At 40.9% G+C, this 27982-nt stretch overlaps 1 protein-coding gene across 1 annotated transcript; it reads right to left on the bottom strand.

Moving 5' to 3' along the window:
* Positions 1-1212: 1212 nt before the first annotated feature.
* On the bottom strand, positions 1213-25091 carry FNDC7 (fibronectin type III domain containing 7). The gene is made up of 13 exons (XM_063941516.1): positions 25046-25091; positions 19224-19481; positions 18886-19140; positions 16451-16711; positions 15515-15772; positions 13300-13554; positions 9862-10119; positions 6932-7186; positions 6545-6799; positions 5907-6167; positions 4268-4297; positions 3204-3262; positions 1213-1557 (listed from the first exon to the last, which is right to left on the bottom strand). Exons 1-12 carry the CDS (start codon positions 25089-25091, stop codon positions 3231-3233), a joined length of 2424 nt encoding a protein of 807 aa, XP_063797586.1. The 3' UTR covers positions 1213-1557; positions 3204-3230.
* Between the last annotated feature and the right edge of the window lie 2891 nt (positions 25092-27982).

Below are 27982 nucleotides of genomic sequence, written 5' to 3'. Positions count from 1 at the left end.
AACAGAAAAGAATGACAATCTGGACAATATGCAAATCGGAATATTTATTTCTACAAACTACATAACATTTCCATACTTTTAATCAAATTTCAGCTGGTTCATATAATCTGAGTATCCATGCAGAATTTGTTAGCGGAAATGTTGCTACGAATGTGCAATACTGACAGTTTTATCACAAGATAATATGAGTTGTGTGGTTTTGTACAGTGGATTGGAACACGGGTTTGGAAAAAAAGATTTCTAAGCAATTATGATGTGATGAATTTGATCAGTAGACTAATTGGTCCCATTTGTAGACTTGTTAGTATGGCAAAGCATGCTATATTCTGAAATCAGTTTAATTAATTATTTATTACTTATAATAACATTACAGTTTATATTGAAATTCAAGATAACCATAAAATGGCAAATTGTCATTATAAATTATGTGTATTTTACATACATTTTTACAAACATATAAAATACAAGGGAATTATTCAAATATACTATTTTATAAAAAACATACCAATTCATTGATAATTGAGAATGTGTCATTTTGGAAATGAACATAAAGTGATATCAGAGATGGGAACACATTTTTTCTCTAGAACGTTCTGTTTAATATAAAAATTATACATGACATGATTGTATGCCAAATAAGTATATAGTATATAACATACATTGATAATAACATTACCTTAATATGCTTGTTATCGAACACAATGCAATTTTTCTTTAATTATGAATTCTGTTATCTGTTTGTGAAGTTATATCAACTTTAGTTAATAATTTAGAGTTTGTTTCAGCAATTAAATTGCTCTTGTGGAAATTAAAATATATTTTCTCTGAATTTTGCTTAGAGTGAACAGCGATCAGAATTTCTCTGATCGGAGGATCAAATAAGTATGAAAATATTAATTAACCAAGCCATTCATTGTGTAAACCTAGGGACACTTATATACTGAAAAGAATAAGAAAAATGGTATATATATATATATATATATATATATATAGATATATATAGATATATATAGATATATATAGATATATAGATATAGATATATAGATATATATATCTATATACACACACGCATACATAGACGGCATGTTGTCTTGCTCTCCCTTGGCTGATCAATGCTGCGCTGGGTGCCCGTGCATGTAAATAGACAGTGTATACAACGGTGCAGCACTCCAAGGCATCATATCATTAACGAAAGTGCTATGATGCCTATGACTGTTTGATTTACCAAGTCGCTTTGAGTGCTGCACCGTTGTATACACTATATATGTGTGTGTGTATAGATATATATACATACATACACTGGGATATAGATAAGTTATAGTTCAAATAATTTGTAGAATGTTTCATTGTTTCATTTTGTGAATGTGACCAAAAAGATGGCCGCTATCATACAGTACATATTAAATCATCTACATATCTAAAGATATCTCAACGTCTGAGTACATTTACACCAAATGGTTCTTGAATATGTTTGTATTGCTTGGTGATCTGTGTACAGTACATATATTTGCTTTGCAATGTCCAGTTATTCCAATCCTGAATTGCTGAGACGAATTCTGTAAATGAAATCCATAGAATATACAAATTATATACAGAAAATATAATTTGAAAAATGTATTGACAATTAAATTCAACTGTAATTTGAAACAACCAAAATTACACATAAAGATTGTGTTTACATTAGAGGCTTGTTTTGACTACTTTATGTATAAGTGTATTTTCCCTTCTGAGGTTTTGTAGACCATCATGCAATTATTTACATGAAACACATATTTAAGTATTAAAATGATTCATTACATATCTTGCATGTTACTGTAACTAATAGAGTAACAGACACAGAACAAACAAAACATTGCAAAGTTTGAAAAGATTTTATATGAACTCAAACAATTGAATTAAAGTTAAATCTAAGGACACTAAGGGGTATATTCAATTGAAGTCGAAAGCTGCCGTCTGTCAAAAAGACGGCACTTTTTGACTTTTTATGTCGGAAGGGGTCCCGACCTATTCAATATAACCCCAAATTACTCAACAAGTCGAGGAATTCGACTTGTCGAAAAGCACGTGGATCAGCGGAATAGCTGCCGATTCACGTGCTTCTGGGCCATAGATAGATTTTGGCCCCCTTTTCAACCATCTCAATCCGACTTTAGAAAAAGTCGGATTGAGGACATGAGATGGGGGAGCGGGGCGGCGAGCTGCAGGGCACTACCTCTGATGGGCGCCCCCCCCCCCGGCCAGGCTCCTCTCTCCCGGCAGCGCACCCCGGCCGCTGCTGACAGGTCCCCCGCCGCTGCTGACAGGTCCCCCGCCACCACTGACATGTCCCCCGCCACCGCTGACAGCTCCCCCCACCGCCTGACAGGTCCCCCCGGCCGCTGCAGATACCTCCTCCTGGCCACTGCTGATAGATACACCCGGTGGCTGCTTACGGGTCCCCCCGGCCGCTTGACAAGTCCCCTCAGCCACCGCAGATGCCTCTCCCGGGCGCCGCTGATAACTCCTCCGGCTGCCGCTGATGGGTCCCCACGGCCACCTGACAGGTACCCCGGCCGCTGCAGATACCTCTCCCTGGCCGCCGCTGATGCGTCTTTTCCCCCGGCTGCCTGACAGGTCCTCCCGTAATAGCTCCCCCTGCCGCCCCTGACAGCTACACCCGGCAGCCGCTAGCAGCAGCAGGACAGGACAACATGAGCGGACAAATCCGACAGTCCGATTTGGCCGCTCATTTGAATAGGGCTTGTCGGATCCATTCCAACAAATGCATGTCGGGATGGATCCAACTTTAATTGAATATACCCCTAACCGTGTATAGGGCATCATTTTCTATAACAAGGTATGCAGAGGTACAGGTACTGTAGCTGAACTGGTTGGGTACTAAATACAGCAAAATGTAGGTGCTATAAATAATGGGAATATGATGATTTTTCTGAGGCAAAATCTAAAGTATTAATTCTATTCAATTGTTGCCTGTCAACATTTTAACAATGTTTACACATAAGTGTCCACATTGTGGTGTCGACATTATAAATGTTGACATTGTAAGTGTCAAACTGATGACTACATCAGATTAAATACAGTTCTAGTGGCAATGTAAACAGTTATGTTTCGGTAAGGGATTAGAAGGGAATTGATGCTTGTGGTAGAATAGTGGCAAATACTATCCCTGTAGTTAAAGTCACATTGCGTTTGGTTGTCTTACCTGTATGTATTCAGCTCTTTTATTATTTTATGTGATACTTCTCTTTCCTCTGTAGATCACTGGAAATATAATTACAAGAGATCAAATGACCATAATACAAAATATATATAATAAGACATAATATATGTATATGTGTATACTACCGGACATACAGATGAGGGGAGAGGAAGGACACCGGCACAATGCAGGTCATACAGTTTTTTTCTGGAAAGTGGGTTACATAACATGATATAGATCATAGAGTTGGGCAGGGCACAGTACAGGATATATAGACTGGTGGTAGCACAATACAGATGGTGGCACTATGGACCTAATTCAGACCTGATCGCTAGGCTGCATTTGTATACAGTAGGCGATCAGGTCTAAACTACGCATGCATATGCACCGCAGTGCGCAGGTGCGTCGCACAGGTACAAAGCTGATTGCTGCTCAGCAATGGGTTTGTGCGACGGGTCTGTTTGCACGAGCGTTTGCAAGGAGATTGACAGGAAGAAGCCATTTGTGGGTGGAAAAACGCAGGCGTGCCCAAGCGTTTGCAGGGAGGGTTCCTGACGTCAACTCCGGCCCCGGACAGGTTAAAGTATTCGCAGCAGCTGAGTAAGTCCTGGGCTGCGCAGAGACTGCATAAAATCTGTTTGTGCAGCTCTACTACACATGCGTTTGCACACTTGCAAAGCGAAAATACACTCCCCTATAGGTGGCGACTATGCGAACAGAGACTGCAAAAAAAAACCTAGCGAATGAACAGGTCTGAATTAGGCCCTATATTGGACATACGTGCTAAGGGGGAAAAAACAGGATAGTCAAATGGGGGCATAAGGGAACTCTGATGAGCCTTAAAAAGGGCACATGTTAAGCACCTGGACCTGGGAGACTATTTTTGTACCTACACTCCCGTCTCATGTCAAAACTTGCTATTCCAACATGTGTGTCTGGATAGATAGATAGATAGATAGATAGATAGATAGATAGATAGATAGATAGATAGATAGATAGATCGTAGATAATATGATTTTAGATAAAAGTGTAATGAGGAAAAGAGACATAAATTGCATAAGTCTTACCAATCCCAAGGGAGCTTCCTGAGCATGTAACTGCAATTAAACAGAGACATCAGACTTACTGTACATTATGTTTTAATATTTGTTATAAAATGAACATTAAGATGCGTACACACTAGGCGATATTTTAAATGATATCGCTCATTTTATCCCTTTTAAACAATATCATTTGTAATACCGCCCAGTGTGTATGCTATGAACGATGTTCGCTACCGCGGGTCATTAACAAGGTGTTCTGTCATCTGACATGCAGGTTAATCTGCCGATATCGTCAGAACCTACATGTACAGGCCAGCGGCAGGGTGACATCACTGAATGATATCATCAGCGATATTGTTCAGTTTCTACATACTATATCAGCCACCGGGATCCAGAGGAAAACACTAGGCACTATCGCTCATAGGGGGGAATTCAGACCTGATCGTAGCACTGCAGGTGTGGCAGATATAACATTTGCAGAGAGAGTTATAGTAGATTTGGGTGGGTTATTTTGTTTTTGTGCAGGGTAAATACTGCCTGCTTTATTTTTACACTGCAATTTAAATTTCAGTTTGAACACAGCACACCCAAATCTAACTCTCTCTGCACGTGTTATATCTGCCCCCCCCCCCCCTCCCCCCGCCTCCACTCCCCCCAGCAGTGCACATGGTTTTGCCCATCTGCTGACAAATTTGCTGCTACGATCAACTCTGAATTACCCCCATGGAGCGTATCACCTAGTGTGTATGCACTGTTTGAATTTGGTTCGAGTACTCACAAACCCCTTTAATTATTATATCACAGATAAATATTCTGCAGGTATTGTAAATAGTTATATTGTGTTTATAACAGTGGAATGGGAATTAAGTTTCATTACTGATACAAAGTCATTTACAGGCATCTGTCTGGTAAGGGATGTAGTTATGTGACCAGCAGTCAGAAGACTGCCGGTCACAATACTGACATCTACATCCTGCCACATCAAAATCCCAACAGTTGGCATGCCGACTAGCAGGGACTATTCCCACTCGTGGCTGTCCGCAACACCCATAGAGTGGGAATAGAACCTGTGGCAAGTGCAGCTCGTCACCAAGCCCACAGCATGGCAAATGGCACTCTAATCCCAGGAATTCCGGCGTCGGTATGGTGACCAGCGGGATCCCAAGCGCCGGTCACCCATACCCAACCCTCTGGTAATACTTGTCAAACAGTAAGATACATGGACTGGTTATGTGTTTCTTTACAGCCCCAGAGAAGTGATTTGTTCTCTGTTTACACAAGGATAATAATTCATATAACGTGTTCTTTTGTTCCAGCATTTTTAGAAGTAGACTGAGGCTAGATATTATGCTGGCATGATCCAGTGACCTATAAAATACAATAGGATCACTGGATGGTGTCCCCATATCCCTAAACCATTTATATTATTTTAATAATAGAAGAGTTTATTGCGAATAGTGTGGCCAATGCCCAGTAGAAATGACAATTGTCACCTTTTATCCAAACGGTGCTCCATCTCCTGGCACATAATCAGGAGTCATTGCAAATCTGGCAGTGGAGCATTGACACAGAGATCAGCTGATTCCTTCTTTGATAGATATTATACAAGTGCTACTTTGTGAGTGTCACAGCTTCCATTTAGAATAAAAAATGAAGTTCTTACCAGAATATATTTTTTTGGGGCAGAATGAGATTTGTGTGTCTCCAATACTGACAGGAGAAACCACAACAGTATACACATCTCCACATGGTATCTCTGTAACATCACAGTAACTGACGCTGGTGTTTGGACTACAAGTCAAATTCCCTTTAGATCCATAGATGTTGACGGTGTAGTTGTCAGGACCAGCTGATGCCCGCCAAGTGACACGGATGCCACTGTTAGACAGCCTGTATAGCTTCACTCCAGATGGACAGCAAGCACCTGCAGAATAATAACATACTACTTTACTGCTCCTACATATCCCCCAGGATGATTTCATGGGATACATTGGTGGTCTGGAGTGTTGTCGTTTTTTCACGTCATGTAATGAGTTATTATTACACATGATCTGCATGATCTAAGGGCTAAGTATATTGGTGCAACATAACTTTCGTCCTCTTGAAGATTGATGGGCTCTGGGCTTATGTGGGTGCTCTAACTGAATCATTGCCAGTGGCTTTATTATTACATTTTTATTCCTTTGAAACTTTTTTGTAGATTTATAGATTATTCTACGAAATGTGTTTTGTTTTACAAAGGATCACAAGCATCTAGCTGACACCACTGGTGATTTAGAAAGGACAAACTGACTGACTTACTAGATGAGTAGCCATGATAAGTGCACTGTGACATAAGGCCGGTTTCACTGACTGCTTCCAGGGACACTGAGTAGCTTGTTCCACAGGTGATACATCCCAGCATGCAATGCTCCTCCAGAGTGTGGCATTTTGCCTGTCCCCTCGGTGATTCCAGCATTGTTGTATATGTCAGTGCACCTGTGGCCGAAGACCAGCTTACATTTGTCACTGACTGAGTGACTTGGACCACGCTTAGATTTGCTGGACAGCAAGGAGCTGTAACAAGAAAATATTTAATTATTCAACATTTTCAAAACATACTTAACATATTTCATATTAAAAGTACATTGCAGCCTCTGTATAACATGCATTTGTCATGGCAAACAGAATGTGACTTTATCCAGTTACCTATTTCCAAGGGCATGCTGTAGCTGGGTAGGCTGGTTCCTTCATAAGTAGATGCCACCACATGGACCATGTACATTGATCCACATGGTAGGTTCTCAAGTATACAGGAGGTGCCTGAGCTGGTGCAGTCCCACAGTCCATGCTCTCCTCTGGCAGTCACAGTGTATACTGCATCATGGTTACTGGACTGCCAACTCACCATGAAGCTGCTTATGTCCATCATTGTGATATTTCTTATTTCTGGACTACAGGGAGCTGAAAGTAGACAGGTTACATAATAAGAAGAGACTAGTTCTGGAGCACAAAACAATCACTGTTAAATGAACCAGATACATTTAATGAAGAAATTATGGTCTAGAAATGATAAAATAATAAATACATAAATAAATTTTCAGATATCAGCCACATACTTCCTAAGAATAAACCCGATTGTGGAAATAAACCAAATGCTGAATATATGTTTTAGGTATGAATGGTCTTTAGTGCATACATGTCAGTCCATATGTCATTTAATGAGCATTTCTTTCAGACCACCATAATTCAGAAGGAAGATAAATTTTATATATGGAATACAATGAATAACATGCATGAAACAGTCCAAAGTTGAATTTTATTATTCTAATTTGCACTGTACTGATCAAAGCTTAAGGAGATTTTCTGCTATGTGTTGTACCATACAGTATATTGTATGTGCACAAACTGCAACTATTGCAAGATGAATACATGACAGCACCAGTAACTGATGTGCTTAGTTTACACCAGGCGTACATCACATTACATGCATACCCTTTTTCACAGCTATATAAAGCTTAAAATAAACTTTCTAATTCATCATTAACAATTTCCAGTCTCACATAAGAGAATAAAATAAACAACATTTGCATAAACACACACAGAATAGTATAATAAATGCCAGAGCAACGCAGAAAGCTCAACAAGACTCCCTGCAAATAACACAGCTTTCTTCAGCATGGACTATGCCCCGGTCTACAAGCATTTGCAATTGCACAACCGGTATTCGTTCAGATGGTTGACCATGTTATGGTTGACAGTCATTAGGTCGACATGGACACATGGTCGACGCATGAAAATGGTCGACACATGAAAGGTCAACATGAGTTTTTCACATTTTTTTTCTTTTGTGGGACTTTTCCATACTTTACGATCCACGTGGACTACGATTGGGAACGGTAATCTGTGCCAAGCGCAGCAGTAGCGGAGCGAGGCACCTTGCCCGAAGCATGGCAAGCGAAGCGGTGCACTAATTGGGGTTCCCCATCACTTTAAACAAAAAACGACACCAAAAAAAGTAAAAAAACCTCATGTCGACCTTTTCATGTGTTGACCTTTCATGTGTCGACCATTTTCAGGTGTCGACCATGTCAATGTCGACCAATAGTGGTTGACCTAATGACTTTCGACCATAACATGGTCGACCATTCATACCGAAACCTGCACAACCATGCCCTGACTGTAAACTTTTGTATATTTCACACAAGGTATACGCTACACTACCAGGCTTAGCACTCACTCTGCATTAAGGGGGTAATTCAGAGTTGATCGCAGCAGCAAATTTGTTAGCAGTTTGGCAAAACCATGGCCCTCATTCCAAGTTGTTCGCTCGTTGCTGAGTTTCGCTATATTGCGATTAGTCGCTTACTGCGCATGCGCAAGGGTCGCAGAGCACATGCGCTTAGTTATTTTACTCAAAAGTTTGGTATTTTACTCACGGGATAACGAGGATTTTTCATTGTTCTGGTGATCGGAGTGTGATTGACAGGAAGTGGGTGTTTCTGGGCGGAAACTGGCCGTTTTATGGGTGTGTGCGGAAAAACGCTGCCGTTTCTGGGAAAAACGCGGGAGTTGGTGGAGAAACGGGGGAGTGTCTGGGCGAACGCTGGGTGTGTTTGTGACGTCAAACCAGGAACGAAACTGACTGAGCTGATCGCAGTGGCAGAGTAAGTCCCGAGCTACTCAGAAACTGCAAAGAAATTTCTATTCGCAATTATGCAAATCTTTCGTTCGCAATTCTGCAAAGCTAAGATTCACTCCCAGTAGGCGGCGGCTTAGCGTGTGCAAAGCAGCTAAAAGCAGCTAGCGAGCGAACAACTCGGAATGAGGACCCATGTGCGCTGCAGGTGGGGCAGACATAACAGGTACAGAGAGAGTTTGATTTGGGTGGGCTATATTGTTTCTGTGCATGGTAAATACTGGCTGCTTTATTTTTACACTGCAATTTAGATTTCAGTTAGAACACACCCCACCCAAATCTAACTCTCTCTGCACATGTTCTGTCTGCCCCCCTTCCTGCAGTGCACATGGTTTTGCCCAGCTGCTCACAAATTTGCTGCTGCGATCAACTCTGAATTAGGCCCTAAGCTCCATATGATGACAATGTTACACTGAGGAATAGCCCAACGATTCTTGTGTCTTAAGTGGTGCCCCTATCGTCCCTTATCTGTGTAAGTGTGATGTGCAGTGTAAACACAATTATGCCTTCATCATAGTTACATCTGTCAACAATGCAGAATAAATGAATTCCGACTATTTCAAGAAGAAAGTTTGACTTTTTTTCCCATATATTCTCTTAATTTGGCTCAACATCTCAGCGCTTTTGTTCTGAAACCAACTGTATACCCAATAATCTACATATGCATCATTGTCCCCCAATTACACTGTATATAATTACAATGTAAAATTACCAATGATGACCCCGATCTACCAGAGGGTATTTCCTCACTTACAGGACAGAGGTGAGAGAGATTTGTCCACAGCAGAAGTGTCCCATGTGTCCAGTTTACTCACAGCATTACACATAAGAAATAGACTTTCATGTATTAGGAGGAAATTATAGGATTACAGTCAGTATCACTTAAATATACACAATTGCAAGGTGAAAGATAAATACATAACATTCCACATATACATACCTGTTTTCATGTACTTTGAAGCACATGAGGTGTTGCTGCCCCTGTTTTCGCTATATGAATACACGGTTACATTGTATTGTGTGTTACATTGCAGGCCAGATAGAGCACACACTGTGGCTGTGTCATTGCAGAGGATTGTGTTGGCTCCATCATCTGCCTTTGTTTCATACATTTCTGCACCTCGCACAGCAGACCAGACAATCTCTAGTGTATCACTCGATACATAGGCCGGGTTGAAATCACTGGGGCAGCACGGTGCTGTAAAACAATAATATGTCATCCCAGAAACATGGTACTATTCATTTTTCATTAACATTTGAGCACCGTGCCAGAGAGCACAATACATGTGTGGGAGAAACAGGACATGCAGTCAGCAATGTATAATGATAATCTACAGCTGTGACTTGTAACCTTGAACATATCATGCAATCTGCAATATATATTGAGAGTCTACAGCATACATCTCCCCTTGGCTAGACCACTCTCACTCAAGCAACATATGTACCTTTCAATTATAGAATAAAATGAACACAATTGACTAAGACAAAACAGAGGCTTCAAATCTCTCTCTCTCTCTTTTTTTTTTTGCGGGGGGGGGGGGGGGGGGGTGATGGGGGGTGAATTACCAAATCTTCTATAGAGAGCAACCACACAGGTTCTCGCTATTGTTTATAAAGTGCATTCTGTAAAATGATAAGCTAGAATCTGATTAGTTGCTGTATAGGCAACACCTCCACTTTACCCTCTTGTGAAGGGCTAGATGAACATCCCCCTTAATATCATATAGGATGCGGCCAATTTACCTACAATCAAAATCCCGTCGGTCAAAATACTAACAACAATTGACCGATGGTCAAAATCCCAACAAGGTCAAAATCCTGACATTTAAAATACCGACAAGGTCAAAATACTGACATTTAAAATGTCGACAGGTCAAAAAATCGACATGAGTTTTCATGATTTTTTCATTGAAACCGACATGTTCATACTTTACCATCCCAGTGGACCTGGAGGGGGAATATAATAGTGTGCCAAGCGCAGCAAGGCACCGTGCCCAAAGCATGGCGAGTGCAGCGAGCCATGCGAGTGGACGTGGTACACTTATATGGTGTCCACGTTGACGTATTTTGACATACACACAAAAAACAATGAAAAACTTTGTCAACTTTTTGAACTGTCGACATTTTAAATGTCGGTATTTTGACCTTGTCTCTGTTTTAAATGTCTGTATTTTGACCTTGTTGGGATTTTGACCTTGTCGGGATTTTGACCGTTGGTCAATTGTTGTCAGTATTTTGACCGTTGTGATTTTGATTGTAGGCATTTCATACTAAACCCAATCATATTAACGATCTCAGAGATCACCAGGGCCCATCGCAATGAAGGGGCCTGGGTTACCAGCTGTACTAATACTGAGTCATACTGACTCATTACAGTACGCTGTGGCTGCCTGCCCTGCGGGCCATAGAGAAGAAGCAGGACAGGCCCCTCCACTTGGTAGCATCCTGGTCCCGCCTTCCTCCCTGCACCCACTCACGTTACTGAACAGTGAACACAGAAGACTACTGCCATGCTGATTTCCCTGCAGATGCCCGCCGCTGTGGGGCTCAGGCTGCCTCCGGGCCCAACCTCCCCTGCACCCAGTTATGCCCCCTGAAACCCCTCTGAGTGCCATTAATCGGATCACTAGATTGATTTGCAGCTGCTGCTGAGCTCAGCTGTGCTGGGCCACCTGCTAAGTGGTGTTGGGATTTAACATGCACTGTACTCTCCCCTGTAGATCACCTGTGAGAGTGGGAGATGGTGATCAGTGGGTGCCGAGGGAGAGGGCCTATTGAGACAACAGGCATCCTTTTACTTTACACAGTCTGTGTGAACTGTAGTGTACGCCATGTGGCCCCACACCTTCCCCTTTTTCCCGGCTTTTCTCATGCTTCACCTACTCCATGCGTCTCGGAGACTCAGGCAGATCTGCTATGAGTGACTCCTCACTCCAACAGAAGGGACTTGAATGAGCAACACTTCTGCAGTACATCAGAGTGCGCACAGAAGCCCCCAGGTGGTGTCAATGTTTATGTCAATTTAAAATAAATGATGTTGATTTTACATCAAATTTTTTTTTTTACATCATTCATTTTTATTTTGCTTTATGTAGATGCTGATTGTATATTTAACACTGGTGTATGGTGGAAGAGTGTCCTGTGGACTATAATAAATATATTATTACATGGATATAGATATTTTAAATAAAGATACATTGCATAAGACTTGTACATAATATTGTTATTTTACAATCTATATTACCAAGTAATAAAATGATTGTCAAGTTGCACAATACACCTTTCCACCTCACACTAGTCATGGTCAGCCCCAGTGTGTGCACTGATGCGTTATACCACATCTTTAAAACCCACATTGCTGGTCCAGCATTTTTTATTGTCTTTAGATTTTTTTTATGAAAAGCAATTCGAGAAGCAGCATCATCGCTAATCAACAGAGTGACGTCATAAGGTTCAGGGTGGTTTGATTATACATTGTTCATACTTCCTTTTGAATTGCGTAATGTACATATATTTAATGCAGCTCCTTAGATATCTGCTCTGTATGACAGTTGGACAGCCCAAATGTGACTTGTTAAGCTGGGCATACACAGTCAGATACAGTGTCTGTCAGTATGACAGTATGATACCCATCAGATATCATAGGCATACTCTGTGAGATAGCTCATGGTGTATGGCTCACAATATCTGGGTTCCTCCCAAGTGAGGAGACATTTCCCCATTCCTCCTCAGTGAAGGAACACTTGAAATGTCCATCTGTTGTCTGTGGCAGTACATACACTGCCCTATGCGGCTGGCCTGACACTTCAAAATATTGTATCGGAATATCCATCATGTCTGACCGATCAATATTTTTAGATAAGTTGTGCAAATAAACAATTACAGTATATGGACATTCCGCCCATATAGGATGATTGGCCAGATAATTGCACTGTTATTTCCATATGGCTACAGAAATGAAATTTGTAATCTGTGTCCACAGGGGTAATCAGGGTGATTATTTTACATTTTGATTTAAAAAAATAAATAAATACAGATCATGCAATATTACTATTTTATAAATATACTGATTTTCCTGTAAGTAAGCATTTCCCAAACTAGATATATTCATTTTCCTCCAATAGGAAATATCGGTCTTATTACACGTTCCGCTATATTTGTACAAATTATCCTGGTAATGTATGGGAGCAAATGACAATCGACAATCAACCATTTGCTCCCAAAAAAAGGAACAAAGACTTTTGTTCAGACAAATTGGTTAAAGCCAGTGTTTGGGAGCAAATGGTTGATTGTCATTTGCTCCCATACATTACCAGATTTTTATTGTCTGCCATATACAGTAATTGTATAGTGTATGTCCAGCTTTACATAAACTCACCTGTAGTATAATTAAGAAGTTCACCCAGAGGGCTTTGTCCTGCCTTGTTATATGCAAAGACACTCATGAAATAGATGAAACCACACTCAGCTGGAAAGTAGCACGGTGACAGGGACGTATTGCAATGAACCTCAAAGCCATCATCACTCTTCACAAACACAACATAATACTCTGAAAGCTTTCCACTGGACCAGGACACTGTGAGATTCCCAGGGTTTCCCTCCTCAACTGTAATCCCACTAGGTGCACATGGAACTGAGAACATGGGTAAGTTTCTATTAGCATATATCAGCAGAAAGCCCACTAAATATATCACATAATTAGAGGAGAACTCATCATAAAATAATATACTTATGTTATGCTTTAGAGACATGGGATATTTAATAAGGGTCAATTTAAATTTTTATTGTTTTAAAATTGCTAGTAATCGAGTTAAATTGATAGAAATCGTTCTAAATTGATGTCGTGTTTCATGGACTAAAACACACATTTACTAACATTTAAAAATGTACATTAAAAAAAATCATCTGTTAGTAAATGTGTGTTTTAGCTTCTCAATCACAACATCAATTTGGATCAATTTAGAACGATTACAAATCAATAGAAATTGGTCTATAGTAAATATACCTCATGGTGTATCTATTATAGGTTATCACAAGAATAATTACCAAAATATTACATTTGTTCATATGGCCTGGTTAGAGCTACTAAGTTTCTAAATCATACTATTTATTTAAAGAGAAATAAGTGAAACTACAGAAGAACAAAATGGAAATACCAGTGCCAGAACAAATAGTTACACTGAGTCCAAGGTATCATCAAGAACATAGGTATGAAACGCAACACTAGTCCCCTCAACAATTTAAAAGAAATAATACACCTATTAAAGCCTTAGTAGCATTGCAAGGGAGAGCCATGAGGCTACGGATGGGCCATGTATTCTGATGAGCTGAAGGTCTCATTTTAGCTGTGAATGGGCAAACCAAACACAGCTGCCAACTTTAGCAAATGTCTCTGGGTAATAGCATGCAACATACTGTAGATCCATAGAATACTGCTGAGTTTACCAGGGTAGTCCATTGCTTCATAAGTGGGAAAACCTAATTATTAGTTTCCTGGTAAGCCACTGTGGGGTTGATTCAGAGCTGGGGAAAAAGCACAAAAGGCAAGAAACTTTGCACTTCGGTAAAACCATGCCTGGTTATGCCTGATTTATTGAATATGGTGTTATGTCTCTGTGATAGGCCAAAGAACATTCAAACAGTGGAATGTAAAAACTTTTGTGCTTCTGTATTTTTGGATAAACTATAAACAGTCCCTAGGGGAAGTTTATAGTGCCATTGTTTCTGGCTCGCAGAGTGCCTGGAATGACAACCCACAGTACAGCCAGTTTCGCTGCTGCAATGCTGTCCGGAGAGCATCCTTTGAACACTCCAGGACTTTACCCTGCATCCCATCCTCAAGACAAAATGGGCCCCTCTGTGTGACATCATGACATCATTGCCGCCATCTTACGCTGCTGTGTTTTAACTATTTGAATACTGGTGTGTGATATGTTAACCCTTTTGACTAACATATAGGTAAGCGGGCACATTTGGTGCTCTGCTACCCTCATACAATAGGTGGTAGCAGATTATAGGTTTGTATGGGTGTGAGAGAACTGTTTAGGAGATGATTCCACCAATCTGTAATCTGTGTGACAGGTGAGGACAAGAAAAGTGCTAAATTCATGTGTAACCTCCTACAGCAAACTTTCATGTCATCAATGCTGAGATCACTTCTTGACAGTAAATATGGATAAGCTAGTATACTAGCTGATTGGCCCTTTCTTATGTGAGTGCGCTACTGTACTTAACATGGCTGCTATTAAATATTTTACCCAACCTTCTGTCATTTTAGGTTTAACTTTGGTAGATCCAAGGTTATGGAACAGACCAGCAACACTGGATCCAAGTATAGACAATATGGATCACCAATTGATTCAATGGAAATGTTGAGCAAAATCTATTACACATTTGGAAACATTTTTTCAAATTGTACAATTTGAGGAATATATTGCTTTTTTGTTTGGTCTTTAAATTACTTCTTGTGTAAAATGTTCAAATTTGCTTCATTAATGCACAAGCAACTGACTGTTCATTTACTAGTGATAAATGTCCTATTCCCTTACAGTGGTACATTTGTAACTGCATATTGTTAATATTAAAAAGGACACCTGATTTTAGACTCCAGTTATTTGGTGACAGAGTTGATCCAGCTTCATTGGTTGCTACCAAGGACACTGTATATTCTATCCCACACTGTAATGAAGAGATGGTGCAAGTGGACGCAGACATAGTGCAGTTGATAGTGGACTCTCCACCATAAAGAAGTACCGTGTAGTTGGTTGTGGAATCAGCTGCGGATACGGAGAATGCAGCTTCCAATGCTCCACTGTTGAATGCGATATTTACACCTGATGGAGCAACTGGACCTTAACGAAATAATAAATACTTATGTAAACATAACATTTCATTAAATAATATGGATAATTGCTCCAAAGGAAATAAGATTTACACATAGAGATAAACCTTAAAATGGGGATTATTTTATGGATATGTCTTTTCCAGATATCTTAAAGGGTTCAGAGGTCAAAAATGCTTAAATATATACATATAAAGTGAATGTTATAAATCAAGTTGAAAGACTGATATAAATTGTTTTTTATGGGACATAAAAAGTGATTTTATATATATATATACATATATATATATATATATATATATATATGTTATATTATGTGTAGGAATAACACAAACACATATTCTAAAGGGGCGGTAAAGTATAGCAAGGTCATTTTTCCATCACAATGTCATATTTAAATAGTTTTTGATTTGTCATCCAGTAAACAATAGTCACTAAAGATAATTAAATAGAGGTAAAACCCATTGAGAGGTAATAAACCAATAAGGAATGATAACTGCTACAGTTTCATACACTAAACCTAGGAAAATGTAGCTTTTTCCATTGTCATTACTTGGAAATGCAAAATGATTTGACATTATGCAATGTAGTATGTTGACCACTGTAGTACATGTAACTAAAATCAATGTCATGTGAATATATACTGTATGTCTATTAGTCTATTATTATACATCAAAGTGTTCCTTACGTGTAATCTGATTATATGTGCTGTCATCCCCTGGTGTCCCATTAGCATCCCAGGCATTCACTTTTATAGTATAGACAGTGCCTGGGTCCAAAGAGGTGAAGTTGAGGGATAGAGCTGTAGTGTTTTGGTTCCATCTGCTGCCAGATCCATCTGATCTCATCACAGACACTGAGTACAGCACAGCTGAAGGGACCGGCTGCCAGCTAACGCTCAAAGATTCACTGTTCAAAGATTCCACTGTGATAGATGCCGCTGCCAGAACTAGGATCATGGGAAAACACAGTAAGCAACAAGAAAAACACCTATTGCTAAGGTATATAACGGACTAATCACATAATGGTCCACGCACAGTACATTGAAATCCTAATTGCAGTAATTTGTTATGTGTTCTACTACATTTACATATATCAATTTTATAGCAATTTTACATAAATACATTAGGAGAGACTCATTAAAGGAGACGCAGCAGTAAAAAATAACTGTTGTTGGAGATGCCCTTGCGGCTGCTATTGATGCCTGATGATGCTGTCCATCTGCTCAGTCCTTTTGAGTATGTATCAGGGCCAGTACATTGAGCTTTGAGTTCAAAAACCCAAATAAGAGTGTGAATGTGTCATTATCTGCTCATGTTCCAAAGAGCAGAGTGACGGTCCACCAGAGAGGATCACTGTACTATTCACCTTCAAAATTCTCTATGGTGCCCAGAGGTTAAATGTTACACTCCTGCAATGCAGTTTGATTTCTCTAAATTCCTACATATAACTGACATGACCTCACATTCTGCATGATATTTCAAAGATATTTCTTAGTGAAATCTAAAACTTAAGAAACATATTATTCCATAAACAAGGACCTTTTGGAAAGTATGCCAAACAGGATTTAAGCCAATGGACTATATGTGCAATGAACAAAATAGCTTAGGATCTGGCAGCTAACCCAGAGGAACAACCTTTGTGCAGGACATACCTGTACACTTAAATATTAGCGGCAAGCTGCATCAGCTCCACCTTAAGTATGTCATTTTGTAACCCCTTGAAGAGTTATTCCACCAAAGTAAAGATTGCCAAGGCAGGTTTAATATAAATATACAGCAGTTATAATATTGGGGTATGAATTCCAATGTGAGTCACTGTTGCATGTTTTTAAATGCACATGCATAGTATGAATTTAATTAATGGAATACATACTTATATATCCTTTATTTATTTATATTTATACTTATTAAAAGCTGAGCTGTATTATTATCAAGCTGCACTATCCTAGGTTTTATCCATAGCGCTGTATATCTTTGTTTTGTTTGTAGAGTTTGATTGCTTTTTAGCATAGGAGACTGACACCTTACTATTTACAACTACTTGGGTAATTAACAAAAAAGAATTTTGTCAAATCGGCGCAAAATATCAAACAAATTCATACATGAAAATATCCTGATAGGCTTAATAGGGTAAAATCCTAATGAAGAGGTTTCTGTGTTCCAAAAGTCCCGTAATCCATATGCAGCTGCCCGAAACGCGTTGAGCAGTTGGTAATTTGGGACTGAGGGTGATCTGACCTGTGCCGTTAAAGCTAACCTTCAGTGCAGCCTGACCATCTTAGGAGGGTAACTCTGACTACCAGTAACGACAGCACCCCGCCTTCCACTTGCAGTGGTTATATGCTTGTTTGTTTGTATAAATTGTGAGTTTTTTGTGTAAAATAAATCCTTTGTCCCCCATAAGTGGATCTGCACCATGATCTTTTTTCTTTGTTTGAAATAAGGAAATTGATTCACAGAACCAAAGGGCATATGGATTACGGGACTTTTGGAACACAGAAACCTCTTCATTAGGATTTTACCCTATTAAGCCTATCAGGATATTTTCATGTAAGAATTTGTTTGATATTTTGCTCCGATTTGACAAAATTCTTTTTTGTTTACTACTTGTGGAATTGTTTGTGAAGGTTCCTATTGTTTTAATTGGCTGCATCATATCTTGGCAGCACATTTATTTACTCTTTTTTTCTGCATTACTTGGGTAATTAGGCAGTACCAGAGTGGATCACACCTGTTTTACTGTTTCTGGTCTAAGCACCAATGTTAACATGCAAAAAGGATATTTAGATGGTCATCTACTGTTTGAGGGGTCCCTGAAAGACATCTCACCTGGAAGATGAATCATGTTCCTTGTAGATCGCTGTGAAACCAGAACATTCCAAAAGCTCAAGATCACTCTCAGTAAATAAATAAAATTATTCAAATCTGATTGGTTGCTATGAGCAACACCAGCATTTTTCATTTTTTAGAAGCATTAGTAAATCTACCCCATAGAATCCCAGATATATTAATGTTATTGTTATATAGATTTATTATTACTACAAAACAATACCAATTTCTCCATTCCCACATTACAAAGGCATATTTTGATAATGAACTGGCACTTCTAACCACACAATACCTGTTTTTGCCCATTTCGGAGGAGAAGGCTGGCTCATCCCAGCAGTATTGATGGATCTCACAGTCATTTTGTAGGAGGTTGCATCTTGCAAGCCGGTCACAGTCCCTGGGGAACTGGTGACAATGGACTCAAAGGATATCTGTCCAGCCTGAGCGATCACCTGATACTGTGCAGCTCCCAGTACTTCAGCCCATTCCACAGTGATGCTGTTACTCAGCTTTGAATATGCCTGGTCAATATTGGGAACATCAGGAGCTACATAAAATTGAATTCCAAAAGGTGAGATAGGTTTAGAAATATGGTTGACAGTGTTGAAAATCATTAAATCACCCACTAACCTGTAAGTTGGATGATCTGAGCTTCAGCTAGAGTAAGTCCATCACTGTCCATGGCTTCCACGGTTACTGTATAGTTAGTATTGGGAAGAAGTGTGTTTAAAGTCCCTATGACAGTGGATGGATTAAATATTGCAAAAGCCAACTGGTCAGCTGACATGAAAGGGGATGCTGTGATTTTATATGATGCGGCCCCAGCTACTTTAGTCCATTGAACATATATACTTCTTGATGTGATGTCATAAGTTGATACTGAAAAATCTGCAAGAAAAACAGAAATGTTTGAATATATTACCCAAGCCAATTTCCTGTAGCCATTAAGCATTTCCAGGTTATATATGTTGCAGGTGTTATTGAGTGGATTAAGAGAAGGTAGGGGGGATGACCACCAAATGTAAACAAAGAATGGAACAAGATCAGGAGAGCTGTTTAGGCAGTACAGTACATTTACATAGGTTGCACTGTCATAACAGAAACAAATTGTGGAATATGCATGCAGTAAAACCTCTGAAAATTGCTTTATGTATTAAAAAGAGTCTGCAGCAGGTATCAGAGCTATCCACTGTGGATCTGTGTCACAGTAGTCCCCATAGAGTTCGATACGGCTGCGATGTGCCTGGAAAGTTATGGAGTTGACTGCAGTAGCAGCTAACACTATCTTCAGTTGGCATTTACCTAGGGAAGAGGGTCCGATGTGCAGAGACAGATGTATTTGGCCCTCATAAAGGACATGCGCAATGTGAGTTTTCCAATGCGCCGTAACACTGCCGAGACAGAACGTGGTTTATCACTTTCATAATAACTATGTCCCTAATGAGGAGATTTATCAAAGCTTAGAGAGAGGTCAAGTAGCAACCAGTCAGCTCCTAGCTGTCATTTTTCAAACACGGCCTGTAAAATGATAGTTAGAAGATGATTGATTGGTTCTTTATCCCTAAGTTATTGATGGTGTTTATACTATAGGTGTGTACTAAGGGCCTGATTCGGAATTGTACACAAACCTAGGGTTAACAAAGAAATAATATGGTGGGGAAACTGTGCATATGCAGGACCCGTTCTCTGTATGATCACCTGCAGACCCCTCTTAGCCACAGCATGATTGACATGAGGTGGTGTTTGAGGGCCAAATGGGTGTCCCAGTTTTGTAGGCGTTCTGAGCCCAGGGTCTGCATCGTCACAGACGTCCTGGACCAGGCTGGCCAGTTCTGAAGAATACTCTGAGTAATCTTCGGCTTATGCAGATAGGCCGAGGGCTGCAATGTCTTTGGACGCAGCACTTGGATCGCAGATTATGTCAGGAGGCGTCTATTTCCTATAGATACCTCTTGCTGCATTTGCATTTTAGGTGTACGGTATTGCACAGCCGCTCCCTGCAGCTGAGCAATACTGCACAAATCGAAATCAGGCCCTAAATTATGTATTTTCATGAATACATTACACAAGAAAAATGCAGTATTTAAATAGGGTTTCCATTTTAAATTGTGTGTCTAAATCCTCCATTCCTTATATTAGGACATTGGTGGGGACACCTGGACTAGAATTTCCACAATTCATTATACTGTATTAAGCACATCCTTCAATCTGTGGTCAACTCTCATTTACATCTGTTACATCTGATCTCTCTTCCTTCAGAGAACCTGTGTATTGTATGGCTCATCCTGAATTTGATAGATTTAGGGTGAAATGACTGAATAAACTTAATTAAAAAAAAAATAGTATAACATAAATGGGAGAAGAAATGATTAGCTTAGTGGATGCAAATGAGAAGACATAGGATGTAGCAGGTTAGAAATATATCAGGAGAATTGAGTACAATTTACCTGTCTCAGTCTCCGCCATCTGAAAAATAGAAAATACAGTACTATGAAAATAATAATATCCATTAGCAGTAAGTGCTGCTTACCACCTCATATCAAACGCTATCGGACATCAGGGTCACTAGGCACTCCCCATGCTACTGCCAAAATCATAAATTGCAACTGCCCTGTCGTTCCATGACAAAAGGACTCACATTGCCGTGCAACATTTGCACAAAAGCACAGCAATAACTCAGCAATTAAGTTTTATCTCCAGTAGACAATGAAAGTGTCTGGTTGCTTTGTTTAGTGCTGATTTCGCACCTAAGCACAATGATAGTAAATGATCCTTAATGCTGCTTATTTTTATTGGTTGTCCTGTTCCACTATTCTTGTTTTATTTCATAGATGTTAGTTTCAGTATCTTATCAAATGTACTTTGTTACCTAGCATGTTTTAAAGGTGAACACTTTAATTTAGTAGAACTGCGTTTTGATTAAAAGTATCTAGTGGTAATTGTCATATTGCTACCTAACATACACAGGTCCCACCTGACATTGAATAAAAAATACAGCCAGTAATTTTGAAAACAGTATATATATATATATATATATATGTGTGTGTGTGTGTGTGTGTGTGTGTGTGTGTGTGTGTGTGTGTGTGTGTGTGTGTGTGTGTATGCAGAGGTGCGGCACTCGATCCACAAAGACAAATAGAGCCAAGCAACTCATGATATCAATGTTTCAATGTTTCATTTCACATTGTCATCAGGATAAACATTGTAATTACAAAACATACCTTATATACATGTGTGTCTCACCAAGGGGAGGAAGCGACTCAGCCGAGACTGCACGCCCGCTCCGACACCATTCACATCACTGACGTCATCACATAGAGACGCTTCCTGTCCTTGGTGCTATTGATAGCACCAAATACACGTTTGCATGCAGTTTACAGCCTCTGAGTGCCGTCTCGTTTGTTTTTGTTTATGCATTGGGGTCACCCCCCGGAGGAAGGCACTTGAGCAAGCCGGTCCCTATGGGACATCTGGAGTGCCAGAGATTTTTGCTTGTTATATATATATATATATATATATATATTTATTAGAGATGTGCGGCCAAAACAACCCTTTCGGGTTTTGGTTTTGGATGTGGATGATTTTAGAAAAAAAACACAAAAACAGCTAAAATCACAGATTTTGGGGGTAATTTTGATCCTACGGTATTATTAACCTCAATAACATTCCTTTCCACTCATTTCCAGTCTATTCTGAACACCTCACCATATTGTTTTTAGGCCAAAAGGTTGCACCAAGGTAGTTGGATGACTTTGCTAAGCGACACAAGTGGGCGACACAAACACCTGGCCCATCTAGGAGTGGCACTGCGGTGTCAGACAGGATGGCAGATTTAAAAAATAGGCCCCAAACAGCACTTGATGCAAAGAAGAAAAAGAGGTGCAATGAGATATCTGGATGGCTATGGTAAGCGACACAAGTGTGTCACAAACACCTGGCCCATCTAGGAGTGGCAGTGCAGTGTCAGACAAGATGGCAGATTTCAAAAATAGGCCCCAAATAGCACATCATTCAAAGAAGAAAAAGAGATGCAATGAGGTAGCTGGATGGCTAAGCTAAGCGACACAAGTGTGTGGCACAAACACCTGGCCCATCTAGGAGTGGCACTGCAGTGTCAGACAGCATGGCACTTAAAAAACTAGTCCCCAAACAGCACATGATGCAAAGAAAAAAAAGAGGTGCACCAAGGTCCCTGGATGGCTAAGCTAAGTGACACAAGTGTGCGGCACAAACACCTGGTCCATCTAGGAGTGGCATGCAGTGGTTGAATGTCGAAAGTGGCCCGCAATTTTTCAGGCCACTGACAGCATCTCCTGCACACCCCTGTCATTTCTCAAAAAATTCTGCACCACTAAATTAATTGTATGTGCAAAACATGGGACGTGCTGGAATTTGCCCAGATGTAATACACGCACAATATTGGTGGCACAGGAGAGTGTACCCCTAAACCACACACACTCGGCAAAGCCTGTAAAAATAATTTGGATAATAATTACCCTTTTATTTGGATGGAGTTATATAACAATATGCTGCACAGTAGAGCTTACCCCTAAACCACAAAGGGCAAACCCTGTAAAAATTATTTGGATTAAATATTAATAACCCCTTTATTTGGAGTAAATAATATACAGCACATGACAGCACCACTGGACTTATACGGCAGTACCCCTGAACTTATACAGCTGCACCACTGGACTGGACTTATACCACTAGTCTTATACGGAAGTACCACTGGACTTATACGGCAGTATCACTGAACTTATATGGCAGTAATACCACTGGACTTATATGGCAGTACCACAGGACTTATACGGCAGTACCACTGGACTTATACGGAAGTACCACTGGACTTATATGGCAGTATCACTGAACTTATACGGCAGTACCACTGGATTTATACTGCAGTACCACTGGACTTTTACGGCAGTACCACTGGACTTTTACGGCAGTACCACTGGACTTATACGGCAGTACCACTGGACTTATACGGCAGTATAACTGGACTTATACGGCAGTACCACTGGACATATATGGCAGTATAACTGGACTTATACGGCAGTATCACTGGACTTATACGGCAGTACCACTGGACTTATACGGCAGTACCACTGGACTTCTATGGCAGTATCACTGGACATATAAGTGCAATACCACTGGACTTATACGGCAGTATCACTGGACCTATATGGCAGTAATACCACTGGACTTATACGGCAGTATCACTGGACTTATATGGCAGTAATACCACTGGACTTATACGGCAGTACCACTGGGCTTATACGGCAGGTCGCCACACCACTTTCCTGCACAGACAGACACTGTGGAGAGAGACATGTCCTCTCGCTACACTCTCCAGGACTGGAGTGAAAATGGCGGCAACGCGCGGCTCCTTATATGGAATCCAAAACCCGCGATAATCCGACAGCGGGATGATGACGTTTTGCCTCATTCTGGTTTCAGAGTCTGGCGGGAAGTCCCGAGCCGGGCTCGGATCCGGGCTCGAGACGTGAAGTTCGGAGGGGTTCGGTTCTCAGAGAACCGAACCCGCTCATCTCTAATATATATATTATATTGTTTTTAACCTTTGACAAAATTAACCATAATGAATGTAGTGGTAGTTAACTTATGCTGAATGCTAGGCCTGGAGAGTGGAAACTAATATTTTACTGTCAGGGTTATTCAGACTGCTCCAGATGGCCCTGTTATGCCAAACTTTTTTCAGTTTTTATCCCAGATTCCTCTTCCACATGCATGTTTTATGCCACAGCTCCTCCATATTCCCTTTTTAGGCCAAGTAATGTCCCTTTTAAGCCATATTACTCAATATGCCCCTTTAATGCTACTAGACTCCTCTACATGTCTCTTTTATGGTAAACACATGCCCCTTTTATTATAGATTTCTTCACATGCCACTTTTTTGCCACCAAACTCCTCCAAGTGTCCTTTTTTATGTTAAGTAATGACCCTTTTAAGTCAAATTCCTCCATATGTTCCTTGATGTTACAACGCAACCGCATCATTCCACAAAACGCCGCTCCCCCAAGCAGAGCACTACGGGAGGGAGGAAGGAGAGCCGCAGGACAGGAGCCGGCAAGTGTCGCTAGAAACAGTGCTGGTGGTGGGTTCAAGCAACATGTGCAGCCACCATTATGTGCAGCAGTGCTCCTCCCTGTCAGCCGATAGCTGATTCATTGCTATGGGCACTATCAAGCATCTGAGTGAGTAGGTTATAGTGAGGCCATATAACTGAACTACAGCCACAGTAAATCAGATTTCGGCCCGAGATCCTATGGAGTATTCTATTACCCGCCCCATTATATAGCAGGTATATTCCTCCCTGAACATGATACTGTAGGCACTGGTGTATCTATAATGGGTGCAGTGTGTGCAGTGCACACGGGCCCCTGGGTCCAGAGGGGGCCCACACCGCACACACTGTTCTATATACTTACCTTTCTGGTGTCCGGGGTGTGGGTCCCTTCTTCTCCTGAGTCCCATTGCTAGCAGCCGCAGCAGCGCTGTTAGTGCTCTGTCTGAGCACTAGAGACTCTGGCACAGTGCCAGAGTCTACAGCGCATGCGCAGGTCTCCAAAAAAATGTCTGCTGCACCATTTTTTGGGAGACTTACGCATGCGCTGTAGACTCTGGCACTGTTACAGAGTCTCTAGCGCTTAGACAGAGCGCTAACAGCGCTGCTGCCAGATATGGGACGGGAGAGGAGGGGGCCTATACGCGGAGACTGCACACGGGTTCCCTCCTCTCTAGATACACCCCTGACTGTAGGTGCAATTACCTTATACTGTGAGCCTGTTTAGCTGTCTGATTCCTGTCTGGTTCTGACATTACACGGACAATCACCATTCTCTGGATTGCTGCCTGCCCTGACCTGGATATTCACGATTCCTTGACTTGTAGTTGTGCCTTCATTTTTGGTGTTAGAATCTATCACAGAATACTACCAATACTAAAGCAACAGGACCTGAGGCAACTTAGTGGGTTATTTATACCTGATCGTCGCAGCAAATTTGTTAGCAGTTGGGCAAAACCATGTGCACTGCAGGGTGGGCAGATATAACATGTGCAGAGAGAGTTAGATTTCCCTCAACTATTACTTTCATCAGTGTCATCCACTGCGGGCATGGATAGAGCATAGAGCTGGGAGTCTTTTTGGGGATACAGTGCCAATGGGACAAGTAACAAATAGTTGTGCCTTGCAAATTGGTTGGTGACACTGGTGACTATTGGTGAAGGCTTCAAATAGCCTGGTTCTACAGGTTTATTCTGAAAATGCGTTGTCTGGCATCACACAGAAATTAAGAATAAGCTATTGTTTCTCTATTTCATGTGCCCCAGTGAACTAGATATTACTAGTAAGAGAAGTAGCTTTAGGCTGTAACCATTGTCAAGAAGGGCCCACCGGGGGAATGTATAATAGAAGCCCATGGCTAGGGGTGTGGCCATCCACGCAGAGGCTTGGCTAACTATTAGAGATTGTATGTTTTGGGCCCCTCTAAAGAAATATAGTAAATACTGCTATTGAATCATGATAATGTACCACATTAATAACAACAATGCACTGCAGTGAAAACACCATAGTCCTGTGCAGTATAATGTAACTTATGTATAATGTATAGTTCAAGTGCACAGTCTAACACCTGATCCGTAGAGGAGAGGGTGAGCCCTCAGGTAATAGGGCCCACCGGGGGTTTCCTCTGTACCCCTATGGGCCAGTCCAACCCTGGCTGTAACTCTTAAGGGTCTATAATGGCACTAACGTCTATTTAGGGAATATGATACAATATGGTGTCATTATGGGGCCACCAGTTGCCATTATTATTAGGCTGTACTGAGGCTATATGGAGGTACTAGCTGCTACACCAGGCATTTTTTCCATCACTCCTTCTCTCCCCTCCTCCCTCTCCTCTGTCTCTGACTCCTCTCTCTCTCTCTCTCTCTCTCTCTCTCTCTCTCTCTCTCTCTCTCTCTCTCATTACTGTCTTCCAACACCTCTTGCTGTCAGACGTTTCTATTATCAGAAGATGAAGAGAACTTCATTTGCTTCTGCTCTCTGTATATTAGAGTCAGATGATGACATAACTCATATCCCCCAAGAAAGATATATTAGTACATTTTGGTATTCTCTTGAGGCTCTTGAGCATTGGGAGGCTACCTGATGGCATCAGGTGCTCTCTGTTGGTGCAATAAGGCATATGAAAACATTACGGGGTGATCATAAAGCTATACATTGGCTTTATGAAGGTATATGGTTGGTTGAAGTATAAAGATATCTATTGGAACATTTGGCTTTATATGGCATTATGAGGCTATAAGTCTGAGTAGAAAGGATTTCCTATGGGCGTAAATAGTGAGTGTTAGCATACTGGGCAAACATAGAAGGGAATGTATGATTTTTGCGTATCTCTGGGTGATGCAGATGGGTTTTGTCCGGTTCCCTCTTTACATGAAATGGGTGCTTCAGTGCTGTAAGTGCAGGGGCAAATGCAGGATTTGGGAAGGGCGGCTTTCCATATATGTGTAATTACACATGGGCTACTTACAGTATATATCACATGTAATAATCATGCAGTAGTGTGTCTCTGAAAACAGGCATGTATCATGAATTACAATGCTACCATTAGATTTCCATTATTTAGAAAAATAAGATTTTAAACCTACCGGTAAATCTTTTTCTCGTAGTCCGTAGAGGATGCTGGGGACTCCGTAAGGACCATAAGGGAATAGACGGGCTCCGCAGGAGACATGGGCACTTTAAGAAAGACTTTAGATCTGGGTGTGCACTGGCCCCTCCCTCTATGCCCCTCCTCCAGACCTCAGTTAGAGAAACTGTGCCCAGAGGAGACGGACAGTACGAGGAAAGGATTTTGTTAATCCAAGGGCAAGATTCATACCAGCCACACCAATCACACCGTATAACTTGTGACTTACTACCCAGTTAACAGTATGACAACAACATAGCATCAGTCGAAGACCGATGAAAACTATAACATAACCCTTATGTAAGCAATAACTATATACAAGTCTTGCAGAAGTAGTCCGCACTTGGGACGGGCGCCCAGCATCCTCTACGGACTACGAGAAAAAGATTTACTGGTAGGTTTAAAATCTTATTTTCTCTTACGTCCTAGAGGATGCTGGGGACTCCGTAAGGACCATGGGGTTTATACCAAAGCTCCCAAACGGGCGGGAGAGTGCGGATGACTCTGCAGCACCGATTGAGCAAACAGGAGGTCCTCCTCAGCCAGGGTCTCAAACTTATAGAACTTTGCAAAGGTGTTTGAACCCGACCAAGTAGCAGCTCGGCATAGTTGCAGTGCCGAGACCCCTCGGGCAGCCGCCCAAGATGAGCCCTCCTTCCTAGTGGAATGGGC

This window comes from Pseudophryne corroboree, chromosome 9 (genome assembly GCF_028390025.1).
Source record: "Pseudophryne corroboree isolate aPseCor3 chromosome 9, aPseCor3.hap2, whole genome shotgun sequence".
Classification (NCBI taxonomy): Eukaryota; Metazoa; Chordata; class Amphibia; order Anura; family Myobatrachidae; genus Pseudophryne; species Pseudophryne corroboree.
Note: the sequence above shows the minus strand (reverse complement) of the source record. Positions and strands in the feature narration are given on the sequence as shown.